This window comes from Alexandromys fortis, unplaced genomic scaffold (genome assembly GCF_014885135.2).
Source record: "Alexandromys fortis isolate MF-2015 unplaced genomic scaffold, M_Fortis_MF-2015_v1.1 scaffold_63, whole genome shotgun sequence".
NCBI classification, from domain to species: Eukaryota; Metazoa; Chordata; class Mammalia; order Rodentia; family Cricetidae; genus Alexandromys; species Alexandromys fortis.
The window spans coordinates 9,242,255-9,263,182 of record NW_026067953.1 but is presented as its reverse complement, the minus strand read 5'-3'; the positions used below and the strand labels follow the sequence as shown (position 1 = coordinate 9,263,182).

Below are 20,928 nucleotides of genomic sequence, written 5' to 3'. Positions count from 1 at the left end.
CACCTTATAAATGACCAAGTTCGTTAGTGTGCTCAGAACTGTGCTCACAGTCATGCTGAGTATAAACATAATTCATTACAGGAACAAGGTTTATTTAACCTCCTGTATATGTCTCCGTGGTTATTGCTAAAATATGTAATTAAAAGCAAGTAAAGCTTATTTAAAATCAAATATACTTAAAATCAGTTTTAACATTAATCAAATTTAAATTTCCCTTGGTTGTTTTATAAGTACAGACTTAAAAGTGCTTCTCATTGTTGAAAGCATCTCTGTCTGGACAGAGTAAAACTGTTAATGCTTTTTACTCAGAAACATTTTGGGGTCCCCAGACTTTTGCTGTCACTCAAAGGTGTGGGTCTACTGCCCTTTCCACAAAGAGACTTTCAGTACAGATTACAAACAGTGGTAATGCTAATATAACTAATTTTTTCATCTCTGTTGAAAACTTACACAGTTCTTGCCAGCTTCGGGGAGTCATAACTTGGACCCACTTGTCACAGGTCAGATGGACTCCAGATAAGCCCTACTGACCAAGAGCCTCAACTTCACCACTTACTGCCTATGCCTGAGGGTAAGATCTCTCTCTTTCTCTCTCTCTCCCCCTTCCCCGAGTCTTGGGATTCCTACCCTCCCACCAACAACCAGGACCACAGGCCCTAAAGATTCAAGTGTATGGACAAGAAAAAGATGCTCAGAGGCCCCAGTGTAAGGACAAAAGGAACCTAGTTCTGTGTCCTTGCTCAGGAGCGAACTTGTCAAGGCCAGTCTGGGGTTGAGGCCTGAGCCTCAAAAGAATTAAGGTTTCAGTTCCCAGGACTTGGCTTTTTCTCCTGAAGAAACTGGAGTTATCAATTTCAAGACTGCTGTGTGCTTGGTCTTAATGTTCTTAAGATATCCTGTGTTCCCCTTATGCAACACTGTTTGATTAGCTCCCCTCTGACTTAGCCCCACCTTTCGATAGTTTCTGCTGGAAATAGCATGTAAGATACTGTGCTTCTTCTTTTTCTGTTTTTTGTTTTGTTTTGTTTTGTTTTTTGACAAGGTTTCTCTGTGGCTTTGGTGCCTGTCCTGGAACTAGCTCTTATAGACCAGGCTGTCCTTGAACTCACAGAGATCCACCTGCCTCTGCCTCCCAAGTGCTGGGATTAAAGGCATGTGCCACCATCGCCCAGCTAAGATACTGTACTTCTTAAGAAGTTTGCTTGGCATAAGACAGAGCTTGTGCGAGACCTCCTGCTCCCAAGCTACCTTTTCTTCTCTGTCTTCTGTCTTCTGAACCCTGTCCCTGAAGAATGACCTGCTGGTCCAAGTCACTGCCCCAGCCTGCATTGTCTTGTCTTAGAAGGTTTCCAGACAACAGGCCAGCTGCAGACAACATAGCTTAGAATGCAGGTTCTCGTTGGGTTGCCTGTCTCTGCTTTCCAAACCCACTTCCATCACCATTGCCAGGCTTTGGGGGCCCTGTGGAAGGCAAGCATGCCAGGCTGATGTAGATGGGCATTGCAGAGGCATGGAACAGAACATAGCAGAACCCCGTCCCTTTTCCAGGCTCAACTCCTTCCTTTTCTGCAGCCAGTTTCCCATGGACTCGGGGAAAAGAGCTCTGAACCACTTCCTCAGGCCTGTGTGCTTGCCAGATAACAACTCCACAAGTCTGATAATGGCTCCAATGAGAACATCTGGTAATGGCAGAGACACGGGGGTCATTGTGTCCATCTCATATATCCTAAGAACCCAACTGAGGCCCAGGAGGCAGAAGAGAATGTTCCAGGTCAGGCATCAGATTAGGACCTCAGTGTCCCTCTTGGTTCCGAACAAAGGTGCACCTAGGACTTCTGGGGGCCTTGTGGGATTGTCTTTTTCTCTCTTGTGGTCAGGGTCTACCCACTGACTCTTTCCAACATGGTTCAGAGTGCTGGCTCAGACCTTATGACATTTCCAAGGTCCCTACGCAGGGGGCTTGTCATTGCTTGAACAAGGTGAAGCTGGTAGATTCAAATGTGGTTCAGGTATGACTAAGGAAATTTTCTTCATAGATATCAGTGCAGAAAGGCCCTGAGTACCTTCAGGATGCTTCCCTGTCCCTCTCCATGACTCCAAGACTGAATTCTTCCCTCTTCTATGTCAAATGTTGATGTATCAACCCCAAGGACATCAGTAACCTCAAGGATACTAATAGGATCCTTGCTGAAGATGTAGTTAAAACAAGGTCATGCTGGACTAGGGAGCTTCTCTAATCCAACATGGCTGCTACCTTCACCCTAGTGTGTGTGTGTGTGTGTGTGTGTGTGTGTGTGTGTGAGTATGGCAGAGAACATGGTTCAGAAGCCATCTACTCTGCTCTTTTGAGACAGGGTCTCCCATTGGCTAGGAGCTCACTAAGTAAGCTAGGCTGGCTGATCAGCAAGTCCCAGTGATCCACCTGTCTCTGCCTTCCTAGTGCTGCCATTATAAGTATACATCACCACAGCCAGAGCTCAGGTTTTAGGCCTCCCAAATGTAACAAGATACAGTAGCTGGCTAGAATATCCTGCATAGAGTTTTTTATTTAGTTAACTTTCTTTTTCAGTGCTTCAAAGTGCCATGGACCGGCTCAGGGGAGCCACTCAGACCGTGGGAGAAGCAGGGTCTTGGTAACAGGAAGGCACAAGTTCGGTGAATGACAGACACAACACACAAGAGAGTGCTTGGAATCTGCTGCCTTTTTACTGAATTCATGTTTTCATTATATAGTATTTAAACAAAGAACAAATCAGAAGGTCATGTGTCATTGGTTGGCCAGTATGAAAGCTTCTTTTAGTCACATCAGCGATATTTAAGAAAAGTATATTACCAGGAACAGGTGTTAGACATAAAGCATCCTTAGAAGAGGAAATCTTGTCCTTGGGAATGTAAACCTCGGACAAGTGGTTTCATCTTATGAATAGAAAGTTTCTGTCTCATTATCGCTATCATGGCCCTTCCTCTTCCTAACCCTTTATTTCATCTAGTGACCAAATATTCCTAATCAGTTCTCTGCACCTGTTGAACTATACTTTTTAGTACTTTCTTATGCAGCAGACATCATGGGGGTTGGGATCTAGCAAGCCTATCCTTAAAGTTGAAAGTATAATATAACAGTCTTTGTCCATCAACATTAACCCATCTATAGCCTTGCTCATTATACACTCCCATGTGTGACAAGGGTTCTGCTGTAGTCTTATACATTCTCATACTGTGCTTCCTTATTCCAGAGCTCTTTCTGAAGAGAATGATCCTTGTCTTGTATATATATATATATATTATCATTATTATAAAAGAGATTGTGCAAAGCTCATATCCCGCATAGCCAGCTAATCGAGAAACCCGTCTATGCCTCAGCTGTGGCTAATACCAGGCTGTCTGCCATTGACCTCCAGGAAGCCTAGTCCCATGGGACACATAGCTCCTGTCCGGCATAATGACATATGTCATGTCACACAGACGACACTGGAGTTGGTGTAGCATCAAAGCAATGAAAACCTGAGCAACTGAACTCGATATTTGTCTGATCCTGGGCCAAAGGTGATACAAACATAACTCAGTAAACTTCCATCCATTGCTTTTTCATTCATCCATCCATTCATTCATCCATCCATCCATCCATCCATCCATTCATTCATTCATTTTTCTGACTGGGCTTGTGCTATGCAGATTGCCTAAGGCCAGGGGAGCTTTGGAAATTTGGGGATAACAAGGTCCTGTCTCAAAGATGTCCCACCTGGTAGGCACTAGAGTAAGTTAGGGACAAAAGTGATGCTCAGGCTAGCTATGAATGATGACACGAGGCCAGTCTGGCTTGAGGAGGGCTATGAACAACCTGGTAGTGTATGGGCTCTCAGATAAGTGCCTTAAGAGAGAGATTTGGAGATGAGAAGCTCGTAGAAGTAGGAAATGAAAACAACCTGTGGTTAAAATCACATGACACACAGTACCGGAGAGGCAGCTAGCCTCAGACCAGAGAGGCCTTGACTGTTAACGGAGGACTTTGAACCTGTATTCAATAGGGAGCCACTGACTGTTTTAGAGTGAGAAAGAAATGAGCACAGCATCAGCATCAGGACCAGCATCAGCATCAGGACCAGCATCAGCATCAGGACCAGCATCAGCATCAGGACCAGCATCAGCATCAGCATCAGGACCAGCATCAGCATCAGGACCAGAAAGCAATCTCCTTGACTTGAGGGTTAGGCACTTTCATCTTCTCCCCTTCATCACACCAGCATCTCACACATTCACACATCACTCTGGCAGGCTTGCTGCCATAAGGAAACCTAGACTGCCCCCAGCTAACCTTCTTCTACTCATTCACCCGCCTGTGTCTGTGGGGTGGAAAGGGGTGTAAGCCAGCCTAGGTCTAACTTTAGCTCCTACAGGGTTGTTGAAAACCAGACTCCAATTTGTCATGAGCTCAGCCAGGCAGTTCTGTGATCCGCAGGGCCTCTTGAGTCCTAAGCATTTATATGATTGTGGGTGTAACCTGGAAGAGGGGTAGTGAGCCCCAGAACTGTCAGCCAATGGCCCCCTTTGGGACCCTTCTTCGTCCTTGTTCTCCTGAGGCTGACTTGGAAGCTGTGCTTTGGAGGCCTGAGTGGGGAACAGCCACCTTGGTCCTGCCCTAGCCACTTCCTTTAGCAACATTTTATATTGTGAGCTGAAGGGTTATTCCTTGCTCTTTGCCTTGGTTTCCTTGCAACCAGCCTGTTACTGGATTTGTGGCTTTGCAGTCCCTGGTGTACCCTGAGTTTTGAATGGGTGTTAGCTGGAGGGAGCTCTACAACTTGCTCTCCTGGGCCACCAATGACCACTCTGTCTTTGTGATATGGTGCTTCATGTATGCTACAGACGAGGGTCAGGGACCCTGGGTCCTGTTCTCCAGCCATGGGCTGAATTTTCAGATCCATCTCTAAGTGCTCTGGACATCATGAAGTCCCTCAGAGTGGGTGTGGTCGGTGGCCTCCTAATCTGGAAGTCTGGAAAAATGCCTTGATTTGGCCATAGCCCCAATTTCCACCCTGAACAAACTGTGAGGAGAGGTTCTTCCTCAGTTTGACCTACAGAGATAAAGGGGAGAGGTGTGGAGCTGATTGCTGATCTAGAACCTTCTGGAAGCGCAATCAGGAAAAGAATTGGTAATAGGAAGAGAAGGGCCAAGAAAATGTCCTCAGGCTCAGACCTACCCCCATATTGGGATGTTGTGTTCATGTCTGAATAGCAAGTATGTCCAAAAGAAACTTACCTGGGATGCATAAGGGGAGTTGACCTGGGTAGGGACAAACTGAAGCTCAGAGGTGGCATGAGCAGCACTGGGTGTCTGGGATGTGGGGCTCATGGAAAGAGAAACAGGGCTGGTGGATGCATAGTCCCAATTTAAGGTTTCCCACACATAGGAAGTGTGATTCCATGTAGCAGAGGCAGCTACCTAAACTTGTCCCATCTCATCGGTGAGGGTACTGAGGTCCAGAGAAGCAGAACTAAAACCACAATTTGTGACGCTGACAATGCAACGGGAGTAAAACGAGCCACCTAGCTTATAGATGAAGTATAAACAGCTGGAGGCAAAGCATTATGGGAGTTCTCACCCTGGACATAAAAGCAGGGAGTGATCTGGATCTAGAGAACGAGTAAGGCCCCCTCTTGGCTGAGGCTCCCTCTTGGCTGCACTGTTCTCAGCTCTCACTGTCCTGGGACTCCATGTTGACCATGTTGGATCAGAGAGGCCATGTTGGATCTCAGCCTGGTGCTAGGCACCCTAGCCCCTGTGAGTCCCCAGGGTGTGGCCTAGAGAAGGCATCTGCTGGAAATCAGAGGTTTGCTGCAAACAAAACCAGTTCCTGCCAGCCTGTCTCCTCCACGGGTAGTTTTGTTCACCCAGATTCTAGAAGCGACCCTCCTTGGAGAGCTTTCACTACTTTTGAAATGATCTGAGCTAGGTCAAGGGCAGAGGGGTATAATACATCACTCTCCCGGAGAAACTGAGCCTCTCCAAGAGGGAAGGGAAGGATTCTCTTGAAATCCTGGCCCACATCAGCAGCAGGGTCAATACATTAACAATGCTTCTCCTGGCTCTAGTTTCATGTTCCCGCAGCATGCTGCTGGCCACAGCTGTCTATGCTAGGAGTGGCACTAGCCATATCTCAGGCCACAGGCGTCATACCCCTCTGAGCCTTCCTCATTGGATATTGTGGTAGGAACTGAAGCGTCCCCACGGGCTATGATTTGAACACATTTCCCAGCTGGCAGCACTATCTTATGAGGCTGTGGGATGTCTAACAGTTGGGGGTTAACTTATCTAACTTGTCTGTTGAAGTGAATCTCTGGGGGGTGGGCTTTTGAAAATTGGATCCAACCCTTGGTCCTGGCCTCAGAACTTTGTCTGTTTTCTGGTCCACCATGATACGAGCAACCTCCTCCATCACCCCACCATCACCACGAACTGAGGTTGTTGCCAGGCTTTCTCTACCATTGTAGACAGAGCCCTCTGAAACAGCAAACCAATCTAAATCCTTTCTTCAAGGATTAAATCAAGCTGCTTCTGGTAGACATTGTCACAAAGAGGCAAAGGTAACAAGAACACTAGGCCAGGGTCTAAGCAGCTCAGGCTGCTTCTGTTGGGAGTCTTCCAACCAAAGGTTCTCAGTCACTCTTCTGGAAAGGAAACACTAACTGCACTCAGTCAGCTGACTTCTTTTCTCTACATGCCTGGGCAGCCATATGGGACTTGAGCACCTTGTATTCCATTGTCTGGGGCCAGGTTTGCTAAGGGTAAGGCCCGGAGGGACAGGCAAAAGCCATGTCTGTGTCTGCTACATGTGAAGCACCACACACACACACACACACACACACACACACACACACACACACACCAGGGTTTCAGAGCTGTCATTGGTTTAATGAGTCTGAGCCCCACCCCCAGGAGGGCCTCTCTCTCTTTCTAGCTCATCTTGCCCTGCCCTTTCTTGTACCATTGGCTCCTCTTTGGAGGGCGGGACCCTTCCCTGCCCTCAGTTATGGATGGATGTTCATCCTGAGCCCTCCCAAGCCACATCCTCTTGCTGGGGGCAGACCAGCTAGTCCTGGGACAGCTATGCTGTGGGGTTGAACACCTTCCCCATGAAGAGGATATTCTTGGTGCTGGTGGAATATATCACTGCGAAGAATGGCCGGTTGAATACAAGGATGTGTCTCTTGTGCTTGGCAGACATAAACATGGCAGAGGTACCAGTGGCTGCCGCAGCCTCCGTGCCAACTTCATTCACATCCAGGGTGGCCTTGTGGAAAACCTAAGAGAGAAATTACAGGCTTCACCGCCTCTTCTCAATGCACAGTAATAATAAATGTCACTCCCCAGCCCCTCACTGTGCCTTTGTATGCATGTCACCTCCTAGGAGGTCAGTGGCATCACTTTAGGGATAGGGATAATAAAATCAACAGTCAGGCAACATCCCAAGGTAAGGAGCAAGGCAGAAATTCAGACTCCTCTCCTTGGGTATACCCATTAATATGTCTACCCCCCACATTAATCAGGGATCACTGGCTCTCCTTTAAAAACACACGGCTACAGGCTTCAGCCTCCTTTTGCTGTTCCTATAGTGTATCTTTCACTCTCTGTTGCTCTGACACAGCCAAGTGCCAGACCCCTGGCCTGACCCAGCAGCATCTGAGGACATGGGCTGGCCCATTGTCATCTTATCTTCACACAGAGACTGTGACCAGCAACTGGTGCACCCCTGTAGAAATGCTCATACCTATGGAAGACTAAGCATGCTCAGGCTCCCAGAGAACATGGAGTAGCAGGGAGGATTTCTATTGCCCAGCACTTTCCACAGAGGTCTATAGGGACGATGATGCTTTATTACTTACTTGGGATAGCTGCAATTTCTCCTCTTCGTTGATGCGCGAGAAGTCAGCGTGCTGGGTGAACAGGTCCTGGAAACCCAGGTAGGGCAAAATCTCTTCTAATGAGTAGGAATTTGCAATGGAGAATTTGGGGAAGTGCAGTGTAAGCTTTCTGTAAAAGTTCCTGAAGGGGCATGGAGAGGAGGCATATTAGATTCTCTCTCTCTCTCTCTCTCTCTCTCTCTCTCTCTCTCTCTCTCTCTCTCTCTCCCTCCCTCTCGTGTGTGTATGTGTGTGTGTGTGTGTGTGTGTGTGTGTGTGTGTGTGTGTGTGTGTGGTACAGGTGCACATGAGTGGCAGAGGACAAACTTCAGGTCACTGGAACAGGGTTTTCATCATCTTGAAACAAGTAGGCTGACTAGTGCGCAAACCGCAGGAACCCACCTGTCTCCCGGGACGACAGGCACCTGCCCTCATGCCTGGCCTTTTTTAAAACTATGAGTTCTGCAATTCAGACTCAGGTTCTCCATTGTCTGAGCCACCTCTCCAGTTCAAAACATTAGATTCCTGAAGCAACTGGGCCCTTGTTGATGTGAACCTTCTTCAGAGGAAAATGACCCTACTCCACTTGAGTTTGGCTTTCAAAAGCACCCGTGAGTCAGGCACCACCTTAGCTAGGTGCCTATACTGCGACAGGCCACAGATGTCTACTTAGCTATCTAGGGGAATAGATTTTTTGCTGAAATATAATCACACCATTTCATCCTTCCTTTTCCCTTTCTCTAGTTCCTCCGCTTAGGGATTCTTATATGTATGTGATTTCAGGGCTGGCCACTCTGTATTGGACAACCAATTAAGGAGTTTTCCTCAGGGGAAGACTGATTTCTCTTAGCATTCCTGAGTTGGCTGTAGTATATCTAAGGTCATTACTGCCTTTGGACACTCACCTTTCCTAGAGGCTGTATTGTAGCGGGGTACAGGTACCCCGAGAGACAAGTACCAGCCCCTTCCTGTGGCAGCCTGCCTTTGCTTCTTCAGTGGTGGGTCACTTCTGCTCTGGACTGGCTGATTTCTATTGGTTGATTTCCTGTCTCGGCTGATATGAACCCCTGCCTGAATGAGGCCTCTGACTAGTCTTTTCTTCTGTACAACTAGAAACACTTCTCCCCAGGGCTTCAGAGTGAGGAGCAGCTGCCTTGCTTGAAGCAGCTGGGGGCCCAGCTGGTCTGAGCCCTCCTCAGAAGAAGGATCACCTTTGTTTCACCCGAGTTTAGCCACCAGAAGCACCTCTGTAAGCATGCCCGGTGAAAGGGCCCTGGAAACCCAGGTCTAGCAAAATCTCATCAAATGCCTAGGAGTTTGAAATGCAGAGTTTAGGGAACTGCAACAAAACCTTTCTGTAAAAGTCCCCGAAAGGGGCATGGGAAGTTCCTCTTCCTCCCTCCCTCTTCTCTCTCATTCTCTCTGTGGAATCAGGTGGGTGGGTAGAATTTTCTTAACCCTTCAACATCAGCTCAGGCAGTTCCCATAGTCACTGTACTAGGATTGACCCTCAAAGGGAAAGCCACTCTACCAAAGACCGGTGCAACAGAAGAACTCAAGGCGCCTAACTCTAGAATGGTTTTCTCCACTGAGACTGGGACCCTGTACTAGCCACCATGGGAGAGGTCACTGTCTAAGAAGCTTCAAGGGGAGTCTGGCAGCCAGGGCCAATGCCTTCACAGAGCAGCGCTCACTGCAATTTCTGGTCACTGAGTTTCACCATTTGCAGGTATCATGTAGATTGAACAGCCTGTGACATCCTGATTACCTATTCTGAAGCAAGTGGTTCCACCTTGCCAGCATGCCTGGGGACAGCATGTGCTCCACCTCCTCCATCTTGCCCTTCTGAGGAAGGATGAAAAACGCTGTGGCGCCATCGCCTTTGTATTCCATCCGCAGAACCGTGCAGGGCACACGTCTGTCATCCAGAAACCAGTGTTCCTCGTCAGCTTGCAGCATCATGGGGACCTGCACGACCGTCTTCTCATCCACGTAGAAGTTACTCACAGTGACTTTTTCGGAAGAGAAAGGTTTCTTCCACAGACCTGAGGGTGTAAGGGAGACAGAGAAGCCAATCTTCCTTCAGGGAGTGCCACCTGCTGCTCAGAACCAGGGTATAGCCGCTGAAGACCCTGCCTCACTGTTACTGTGCCCAATTCAAGCCATCTGGGAAGAATTTTTGATGTCAATCAGCAGTTTGATTCAATTGAGAATAATCAAAGAGTCACTCTTAGCTTTAGCCACGATCCCCTTGACAAACCTCTATGTCTAAAAACATTTTCATGATGATTAATAACCGTAGCAAAAATTACAGTTATGAAGCAGTAGCAAAACTAATTTTAGGTTTGGGGGTCACCACATGAGGATCCTTATTAAAGGGTGGCAGCATTAGGAACCTTTAGGCTAGAGAGACCGCCGAACAGCAGTGAAGAAAACCGGTTGCTTTTCCAAAGGGCTGGGGCTTGATTCCCAACACCTATGTGCTGGCTCACAGCCAGATGCAACTCTGGCTCCAGGAGATCCAGTACCTCTGACTTTGGTTAACATCTGTACTTACAGGCACATTACCCATACACGGACATACAACTAAACAAAGAATAACAACAGAAAAAAAAAAGCCAGCAAAATGAATCACTAAGAGAGCGTTATTTTTGAGTGGTCAGCGGTCTGTGAGCATGCCGCATGTGACCCACAGGTGTGGAGACTAATCTGCCTGGCTTATTGTCTCAGAATGTTTACATTTTGTTCCCTGTGGATCCTGAGTCAGAGCCGGTTACACGCTGAGATTTGGAGCCCCGGAGATCATGGACGACACAGCGGTGTCGCCACCAAGTCTCATGACCTGAGTGTGACCTTCAGGAAACACACGATGAAAAGAGAGAACCAACTCCCACGGGTTGTCCTCTGACCTCCACAAGTGCGCTGTGGCATGCACTCGTCCCTCGAGAATAAACATAAAAATGCTGAGCTTGCAAAGTAGACTGCGTTCCATTGAGCTCTGGAGGTCTTCAGAAGAAGAGAGGCCGTGGAAAGAGCTAGCGTTGCCTGGGGGCTGCAACCCCCCACCCTTGCCCACCTTCCTTCAGGAGCATATGCTCAGCAGTGGGCTGGCACCTTGTTGAGCTCACCTCGGAAGAAGACAAAATTCACCAGAACCATCCTTACGCTGGGGCTCAGGTCTTTGATCAAATCCTTGATCTTTCCACGGGTTTTCTCCTTGACATAGTTGTTGATGAGCTGGATCGTAGCCTTCGTGTCTCCGAAGTTACCGAGTAAGACTTTGCTGTTATAGGAGGCTTCCGTGGTGCTGACAAACTCAGGGAGAGGCTGCAGGTCCTGGCTAAGGATCAGCGCGTTGCCTACAGAGATGTCCATCTCAGGAGATGGACGACTTATCATGCCCTGCATGAGCCTGAAGCCCTCATGGATTTCAGGCTGTGACAGCTCGGTGAGGTTGAAGCCCAGGCCTTCAAGGATCTGGGTCTGGGTGTCCCCACCAGCCCCTGTGGACAGCATGGCCAAGGAGATGGAGATGCTGAGTGGGGAGAAGAAGATGTTCTTCTCAGAGTTTTGGGCGGCCACCAGGTGGTAGAGACGGAACGCAAAGTCGGCATTGCCAGGGGCAATGATCTGGTAGCTGGAGACATTCAACTGTGAGGACTCTGTAAAGGTCTGGTTGGATGTGTTGTCGGACTCTTGGGCTGGCTCACAGTGAGAAAGCAGCAGGTATCCAGCCAGAAGGAGTAGGCAGAGGGTGCGATGCATACTGGATCTCTTGGGTCTGCAGAGAAAATGACACCCCACCCCGTTCCAGCAACAGACAGGACCCCTGCTGAGCTGACAGCAGCAGGCAGGGCCCCAGGGGTGGGGGGATTCATTCACTAGGTCCAGAGTTTGCGGGACTAGTTGTGGGGAGACAGCCATGTAAATGTAAATATCTATTTAAATTGCTGTATTTGTTTGCTTACTTCAAGTGAGATTCCTTAGGAAACCATCAAGGGACTGGTTCAAGCCAGTTGGAGCTGTCTAACCCTTCTTCTACTGACCTAGAATTAACCTCAAGCTAGAGCTAAATTCTGAATGAGGACTACTGAGAACTCAAGAACAATGGCACTGGGTTTTGATCTTACTGCATGTACTGGCTTTGTGGGAGCCTAGGCAGTTTGGATGCTCACCTTACTAGACCTGGATGGAGGTGGGTGGTCCTTGGACTTCCCACAGGGCAGGGAACCCTGATTGTTCTTTTGGCTGATGTGGGAGGGGGACTTGATTGGGGGACGGGGAGGGAAATGGGAGGCGGTGGCGGGGAGGAGGCAGAAATCTTTAATAAATAAATAAATAAATAAATAAATCCAAACATTCTCCTGTGAGGCATCTTTGAACACACGACATGTGATCTCTTCTACATGTAACGACATGTCTTCCCAATACGAAGATGCCCAAATGTTTTCAGTGTGTTCTGGAGTTAGCCCCACTACTCCTGCTATTTCCTAATAAAGCCCCTGTGTTGGCCTATTTCTCCATGTTTATTGACTTTGCACACACTCGGGATAGAGGCTCGTGCTCAGCTCTGTCAGAGGATGGCAGGGAATGCCAGCACCCTCAGCGCATGCGTGTGATGACATAGCTTTAGATTCGCAAAGCACACGCCGATGCCCCCGTCTCATTTTATTTGCCACCGCTGTGAGCTTGCCTAGATTCAGGAAAGGAAGGGTCCAAACCCGACTTGCATAGGTCCAGGCAGAGCTGGACTCCCTCTCCCAGGCACTGTTCCCTCCTTTCTGTTCTTTCCCTGGCCTTTGTGAGGTCATTCAGGGAAAGGATGAGGATGAGGAAGGTGTGAACACCACCTCTGTCCTTCCTCCCTGTGCTGCCCAGTCTGAAGACCTCTCTCCTTCACTTCCTTGGCTTTTTTTTCCCAGGTGGGAACAGGAAGGGCTGTCTCCCTCCCATTGCCCCATCTGGAAGAGGAAAGCGATGTCAATGAAGAACTTGGCCTACCGTTACAATGGTGAGAGTGATTCCCTTCTTAAAATGGTCTTGACCTGACCAAGACAGGCTATTCAGTTTTCCACACTGAATCTATCCTTGTTCCACCCAATGGTCCTACTACTGCTAGGTTCTTGGCCACCCATGACTACCCTGCTCATGTCTCTGGCCTTCCCCCCACTTCCCATGGCATAGCCTCAGTTTCTCTTTGGACCCCAATACCCTACACAAAAGGATCCTTGTCTTCCCTCAGACTCCCTCAGACTAGGGTTGAGAAACTTCCCACAAAGAACTAGATAGTATCATCCATGGCCTTGCAAGCCAGTCTCTTCGGCCATGATTCACTCCTCCCTGGACACTGGGAAGCAACTGTGGGCAAGGCAAGCACTTTTGACAACACTCTATGCACGGACTCTGTAGTCTTGAATTCAAATTAACCTTAGGGTGTCACAAAACATTATCTATTTTTCTTCTTTTTTCTAATACTAGGAATCGATCTCTGGGCCTTGTGCATCCTAGGAAATGTCATACCATTGGGTTTTAACTCTAGTGTCCCCAGTCATTTTTTTCAACTTTAAGAAAAGATTTGTTTACTTTTATTTATGTATGTATGTGTGTGTGTGTGTGCCTACGTGAGCATATGTGCACATAGGAGACCAAAGGGGGCTGGATTACTCAGAACTAGAGTTATAGGTAAACTGTCTGATGTGCGTGCTGGGAATGGAACCCAGGTCCTAGGCAAGAGCAGTGAGTGCTCTTGACTGAGCCATCTCCCAAGCCTGCCCTCCTTGGTACATTTTTTAGTGCAGTGTGAGAACACATGGTGGCAGGTACAATGAAAGACCCACCTGGATTCCTGCCTTTTGCCTTGAGATACCATCTCACTAAGATGCTCAGGGCAGGCTTGAACTAACTCACTCTCTAAAACTAGAAGGCGTTGAAGATGGTGTCTAGCTTCAATCTTGTGAATAACAGGGATTACAGGCTTGAGTCACCACATTCAATGACATGATTCGATGATAATTCTTACATTCATTTTTAACTTCTGTTTCCAAACTAGAATTTTCATATTGGCATTCGGCATCTTTGGTTCTTTGTTTGCAGAGTGGGCCACATTTGAATCTTGAAACTGTACTTTGCTGACCTTGGACACAACCGCAGCCTTAGCTCTCCCTGCCTGGCTTTTGTCATGGGAAGAAGGATTCAACAACACATTTAGCGTTTTAGACTCTCCCTTCCTTACAAAGTTTCTTAAGCCCAGCCCCAGAATTGTGTACTGTTCTGTGGCTTTAAGTGAATTACCCAGAATGCCCTCTGGTATGTCAACATCACCTGCTCTGGGAGTTTCGGAAGAACAAGATTTGGCTGATGTCACCATGGGGTAGCTATGTGGAAATTTTAGGGGCTCAAATGCCAGTGGCCTAGCAGAGGAGCAGGGGCACTGAACACGGGTACACCAGGGTTTGTATCTAGTCTCAGCATTTCTAACATGTAGGGAGGGTGACCAGCTGTCCAGTTGGCCCCACATGTCCCGGCTTTAGCTCTGAGGTCCCATGACCTAGAAAGAACTTCTGGTCTTGGGCAAACCAGGATGGCAAGCCACCCTCTTTTGACATTGTTCCCCTTATCCCTGGGTTACTCACGACACAGTCCGTCCTGGAGTGGCTCTGGGTGGCTCTCTGAGTGGCAGAGTGGCTTGTGGCACTTGGGAAAATAAAACCTTCTGCTCCCCACTTGCTGTCTCCAGATCAGCTAATGATTAACGAAGAGGACCATGGGTACAACACAGATTCCTCACAGGAAGTGAGCCAGCCTCCCCCAGGACAACACCCCTCTACCCTCCCAGGGCACTCTCGGATGGTTTGCTTCTTTGTATTTGTGTCATGGGTTTTCCTAGGAAAGACCATAAGAGAATGTGCTTTGTGAGTGTAAACTTAACCTTTTCCGGGCTTCAGTTGGCTGACTCCTGCCCCAAAATAAAGGATCACACTAGAACAAGCGCAGCAAACACGGGTGTCCTCAGGAGGCAAGTGTCACTGTGAGGAATGGTGGCGCTGTCGCTGCAGAGAGAGCTAGTTCTCACAGGCCAGATGCCATCAAATGAGGGTGGGAGACTGCCCAGCGCCTCCGCGGTTCAGCTGTAGAATGTAATTTCTGAGACTGGAACCCCTGAGATGTCACACTTGGGACCCTAAGGCTAGCACGTCTAGTATGGAGATGAGATTAGCAGTAAAAGGGGTAGGTCATAGGTCAACTGCAGGTCTGGACCAGCTAGGGTCCAGCACGTGAACACCAGGACAAGGCGAGAAGTGTGTCCCACTGGGGTATTCCCATCGCTCACCTCTCCACTCCCCCAAGAAGGGCTTTTCTGTTCAGACACCAGGGGTACCCAGACACCAGTCAGGCCCCACCACTTGCCCCAAGATTGGAGCCATGTCTTTTCTGGCACCTGTCACTTCTCTCTCCTAGGACACACAGTGTGTCCCCACTGTGAGCATGCACTGGCTGCCCTTTGGCTTCTGATGCCTGCCCCTGGCATGTTAGGACAGAGATGGGGGTTTGGAGGGGCAATGGGCCATGAAGGAGCTCCCAATCTGGGCCTGATAACTGGCCAATCAGCTCATAGTAAACACTTGGGGATCAGTTCAACTCAACCTTGGCTGTGGGCTCAGGTGAACCTAAAACTTGTCCTGGGACTTCGAGTGAAAAGGGAGATTTGAGGTATGGGAAGTTCACCTGGCCCTTTGCTCTTCTTAGTTTTAAATTGATTCATTGATTGATTGATTGATTTGTTGGGGGGGGCAGAGAACACCATGGAGTCAGTTATCTCTCCACCTTTATGAGGGTTCCAGGGATCAAACTCCAGGGTCTCCAGGCTTGCGCAGTAAGCACCTCTACATACTGAGCCTTCTCGTGAGCCCCTTGGCTCTTCTGACAATGCCAGAGCCACATCTCACCGGACACCTCTTCCCACAGACAGAAATAGAAGTTGCCAAGTCTGGAAACAGAGAGGAGAGAGCCCTGGCCACACCACAAAGGGCCCATCCTCTCCAAGCCGAGCCTTCCCTGCAGAGTCAAAGAAGAGAAGCCCTGTGCAACAGCTTGCATTTTGGCACCTGAAAATTCTCAATATTGAGGGGCGGGAAGTTCTGCTCAACAGCAAGTTGAGCAAGCACTGTCCTGAAATCGACCCCTGCCCCATGCTATGCAGGCACACAGCCCTGGAATCAGATCTCGGGCTCTGGAGTAGGTCCTGAGGAAGGGCATGGAACATTCCAGAAAGGAATGAACTGCCAAACACAAGAAGAGCAGAGGGATAGGATGGCAATGAGAGTTCTGTGGCTCCGGTCTTGGAGTAGTGGCCTCATGTGGCTGTTCTCCCCTATAGACAAGCATAGCTGGTGCTCCACGCTGAAGGGAGAGCGCAGCTGGGACACACGGAAATTCAGTAGCTAGGCAACTAGATCAGACTTTTGAGGGAGGCTAAAGAGATGAGAGAAGACACAGCCACAGTTCCACTAGAAGCCACAGTTCAGCCACAGTTCCTGTTGTCACGGAAACCCTCTGGGGAAAAAAAAAACAGCTGTAGACCCTCTTCCTCACACTGCAGGGAGGAGACACTGGAGAGAGACATTCCTGGATGGGCGAGGAGAACGCAGGTTTCCAGCCTGCCACGGGTATATGAGTGGGAAGTCAGGGAACAGAGAAGCTGGGCATTCCATGTCATCCGGAATAATGGGGTGCCAGAGGTGGCAGGGTCAGATGTGCCTGAAGGTACTTTGAACACATTAGGTTTAAAAGGCAAACAAACAACCCAAAGAATGACAGCGTGGCTCAAAAGGCAGCAGGAACCGCAGCAGCGTGGCTCATTTGCCATGCATCTCTCTATCTCTGTCACCCTCCATTCCCCCCTCTTTCCCTGCCTCCCTGAAAGCATCTTTTGACAACTGGAAAGAGATCAAGATCAGGCCTGTTGACATGACATTCTCTCCTAGAAGGAGACAGTGGGAGGGTCATCGGAGCCTCACTTGAGATCCTGGCCACTCTATCTGCACTTCCAGTCAGTTGTAGGAGTCTACTCTCGCTGCATGGGGTTTTCATGGTCAACACAGTGTTAGAGTGCATAGCCATCAAAAGGCTGCACCCCATCTGTGCAGCTATGAGGAAGCTGTCCATGCCTATGGCTACTTTACATCTCCTCAAAGAAAGAGTCCCCAGAACATCACAGAACCAGGTCATTACAATGGCAATAAGGCGATCACAGGAGCTTGTGGAAAACCTCCTTGTCTGCTTCCTGGGGAGTCTGATATCAGGTCATCACTGCCCAGAATATGACAAGTGCCAAGGCTGTGTTCACAGGAGGCCAAGTGGTGACAAATCTTTATGGGAAGTATGGATGTGATACCGCTGGATTGGACAGAAAAGCTTTCGGTGTGCCTGTCCCTTGCTGCTTGTTTATTTGTTTAGAACACACTGCAAGTTCACCTGGCAGATGAGCGTCATTCAGCAGCACACGTGGACAAATGATGTCAGAGGAGGAGGGGGAGGCCTGGGGCCAGGCACTTACATCAGTTCTTAGCGGTCACCCGCACACAGCAGATGCTACTGACCCTGCATGCTGAGCGGACAAAGGTTCCATTGCTGTCCTGGAAACCACATTCTCCTGGCCATGGGACTCCACTCTGGCTGGAAGGTATGGATGATATTCCGCTGTAGTGTATCACCCAAAGATGACTTCAGAAGCAACCCCCGTTCTTCAAGGAAGTCAGAAATTCAGATTTTTAAAAATTTAACCAAGGCTGGGAAGAGACAGAAATCTTTAAAAAATAAATAAACAGAAAAAAAAATTAACCATTCCAGTTCCTAATCATGGGCCCCGAATTTCAATGGCTTACCCACTGTATATGCCAGACAGCACCGGTTTGAATGGGTTTGGCTAAGAGAACATGAAGTTCTTCTCTCTCAGATTTGTACTCTGTGGGGATGGGGGTAATTCAGGTAAAATCAGAGAGAATCAAAGCCACTATTTACAAAGGGGGGAAGAAAGCTGGTGGACTTACCCTATCTAAATTCAAGACACACTCAGGGATACATCCAACAGCCACACGGGAAGCCCCAGGGCGGGGAAGGGGAGGCCTGAGTACACAGAGGGCACATCAGCAAGCTACAAGGCACAGTAGCGTCAGTTGCTTCTGAGCGTCTGTCCCAGAGACCATGGTAAAAAAAAACCTCATTCTCACTATTCATGTGGGAATGGATGTCGTGTCCCTGAGAGTCATCCTGTCTCTCTTCACTGAGATCACCATGAGTAAGGAAACCCACACCTCTCCAAGCAGGGTCACACCAGCTCCCAAGCCTGCATTCTTCCCTGACTTGACTCTTGTACTGATCGCGCACACGAACCTCACATTCTTATATTTCCATCTATTTTCAGGGCCATCCTCCAGATACCAATTTGCATGAGAGGGATTGCAGACCACAAGAGTCCAGCAGATGGCAGCAGTGCGCTTCTGAGGTCTCTGCAGAAGTCCTGCCTTTCCTGACTTAACCTCAAAATCTCAGGAAGCAGCCGTGGGCTGAGTGGGGCCTCAGAGCCACAGGCAAGCAGCATTCAAGGTGTCAAAACTTTTCTGGCTTCTACAGCTGAGAAGAGACATAACAGGCATCTATCTTATAAGGAGACACGGGTGAAGCTGTTGAAAACCCTGGAATGGAGGTAGTATGGGAGAATTGTCTTTATTTTGTCAATCATGTTTCAAATAAATGCTGATTGGCCAGGCAGAAAGTATAGGCGGGTTAACCAAACAAAAAGTAGAGGCGGGGCAACAAGAACAGAAAAATGCTAAAAAGGAGGAAGCCCATCCCTCCACAGTCCTGCCCAGACCACCAAAGAAGCAAAATGTAATCTGCCCTGCTAAAAAACATATACTAAAATAATGGGTTAATATAAGTTATAAAAGCTAATACAAAGCCTAAGATAATGGACCAATCAATTTTTAAGCTGATACAGACTCTCTGTGTGATTTTCTCTGGGACTAAATGGCTGGGGAACCAGACGGGACAAAAACCCCAACTAACAGGCCTTCATGTTACACAAAGGATAGTTATCGCTTATGGTAAAAATGATCCAGCTCAAAAGTTGGCTTAGCTAGGGCTGGGAAATCTGTGTGCACAGGTAGGTAAACTGAGGACACAAAGGGCAGCTTTACTGTGTGCTGTTTCCCAGGATGGCCACATAGTGTGACTGCAGATGGGGAGCCCAGCTTAGCCTCCTGCCACAGGCTGCCTCTCACTGCAGTCCTACTGTGTGGCAGCCACAGGGTTGGTCTGAGAAAAGCAAGGCAGAGGGATGGCCTGGGCTGAAAGAGAAACAGGAATCTGAAGCAGAGAGATAGAACAAAGCAGGCCAATGTCCACGTGCCTGTTCCAAAGGTATGCGACGTCTCTCTCCACTCCCTTTGCCTCTCACTTGAGGTGCCAGGATGCATGCAATCTTTGTGGGCTTTATATCCATAAAGGTTCTCACATGCATCAAGGGCTCAGATGTAGCTGACAGAACTCTTAGAATTGGTCATATTATAAAATCTTAAATATATCGGGGCTGGAGAGATGGCTCAGAGGTTAAGAGCATTGCCTGATCTTCCAAAGGTCCTGAGTTCAATTCCCAACAACCACATGGTGGCTCACAACCATCTGTAATGGGGTCTGGTGCCCTCTTCTGGCCTGCAGGCATACACACAGACAGAATATTGTATACATAATAAATAAATAAATATTTTTAAAAAATCTTAAATATGTCACAAATCTCCCCACACAGAAGAAGACATGGAAGTATGGAGGAGGGACCCATTGAGAATAGGTCTATCCAGAGAGGGAAAGGAATGAAGAGGGAATGGGGCATGAAAAAGACTGCAATTCATTATGCAAATCCATGAAATGTTCAAACAATTAAAATAAATAAATAAGCACATGTATCAATGGTATTGCTAGTTCGATGTCTCAAGCTAATGCCCCCCCTCCCCATTCTCTTTGGCACAGTTTCCTAGTCTTGTCAAAATCATATAATGGGCCTCAAAGGCTGGGACCAGGGTTTGCTTCTTATAGACCAAGGAAGAGATGAAGGAGGGTGGTGGGGACACTCAGCTGGCAGGTGGTGACCCTGGAGGAGCGTGAGCTGCTTCCCACCCCAGAGCCTGGGCTCTGAATCCCAGCCCCACTTTCCCGAGGAAGGAATGGGGTAGCATGGCCTGCTGCTCAGGTGACACAAAGCCCTCGGGTGACAGTAACACATTCACCTCCCCAGTACTGCCCGGGGTCATCAATTCCACCATCTTCACTCCCAGAGATGGTGAAAGAGTTGACAGAAATATACTTACCCCAGACCACAGCCTTGCATAGATGGACTCTGTGACTGCTCCGCCTCACCCCACACCTAGCCAAGGGTCTAAACCAGGTTGTCCCTTTTCTGGGGTCCCATTTTTGTAACTTCACAATATACCCCTACCTCATCTCTTTCCTGTCCTGGACTGTCTGACTACAGTTTGCCAGTTTAATCCTCTGGCACAACATGTAACAGTGTTAACAAGAAAGAACCCTGTGGAGGAAGCACTTCACGGTCTGTGTCCTCTGAAGCTACACTGCTGTATTCTGACTTGAGTTTCTACCACACTCTGCTTGACTGTATCCCAGCATCCTCTCCAGGCTGTGGGTTGCTCAGCTTTGAGGAGAGGGTGCTAATGTCTGTATGCAGCACCGTGGGAGGTATTTCCTGAGGGAAGAGACATGCATGTGTGCATGCATATGTGTGTGTGCATGGGGGGGGTGTTCCTAAAATTTAAATAACCAGGAGTCGCTTGTGAACCAGAAAGTGTGAACCAGAATTTTGTGACCATATCACAGTCCCTGCCGTATGGTCAGTTCTAAATTTGGGTGTTATTCTGCCCTCACCTCTAAGAATGCAGTGGCCAGATAATGGAGGAAAAACCAACAATAGTGTATCTGTTAATTTTCTGTTGCTCTGAGAAAACACCATGACCAAGA

At 48.4% G+C, this 20,928-nt stretch overlaps 1 protein-coding gene across 3 annotated transcripts in view; it reads right to left on the bottom strand.

Annotated features, from left to right (window-relative positions):
• Positions 1–3,598: 3,598 nt before the first annotated feature.
• Positions 3,599–20,928, bottom strand: part of Serpina4 (serpin family A member 4) — a 147,735-nt gene continuing 130,405 nt past the window's right edge. Inside the window, exons 1-5 of one of the 3 annotated variants that reach the window (XM_050151407.1) lie at positions 14,532–14,675; positions 11,028–11,680; positions 9,668–9,944; positions 7,882–8,041; positions 3,599–7,301 (exon numbers count right to left, since the gene is read on the bottom strand). In XM_050151407.1, the coding sequence (XP_050007364.1) occupies positions 7,104–7,301; positions 7,882–8,041; positions 9,668–9,944; positions 11,028–11,664 (1,272 nt within the window). In that variant the 5' untranslated portion in view covers positions 11,665–11,680; positions 14,532–14,675 and the 3' untranslated portion in view covers positions 3,599–7,103. Of the gene's footprint in view, positions 7,302–7,881; positions 8,042–9,667; positions 9,945–11,027; positions 11,681–12,074; positions 12,165–14,531; positions 14,676–20,928 lie in introns of those variants that run through there. The other 2 variants (XM_050151408.1, XM_050151409.1) reach the window with 2 other exon arrangements.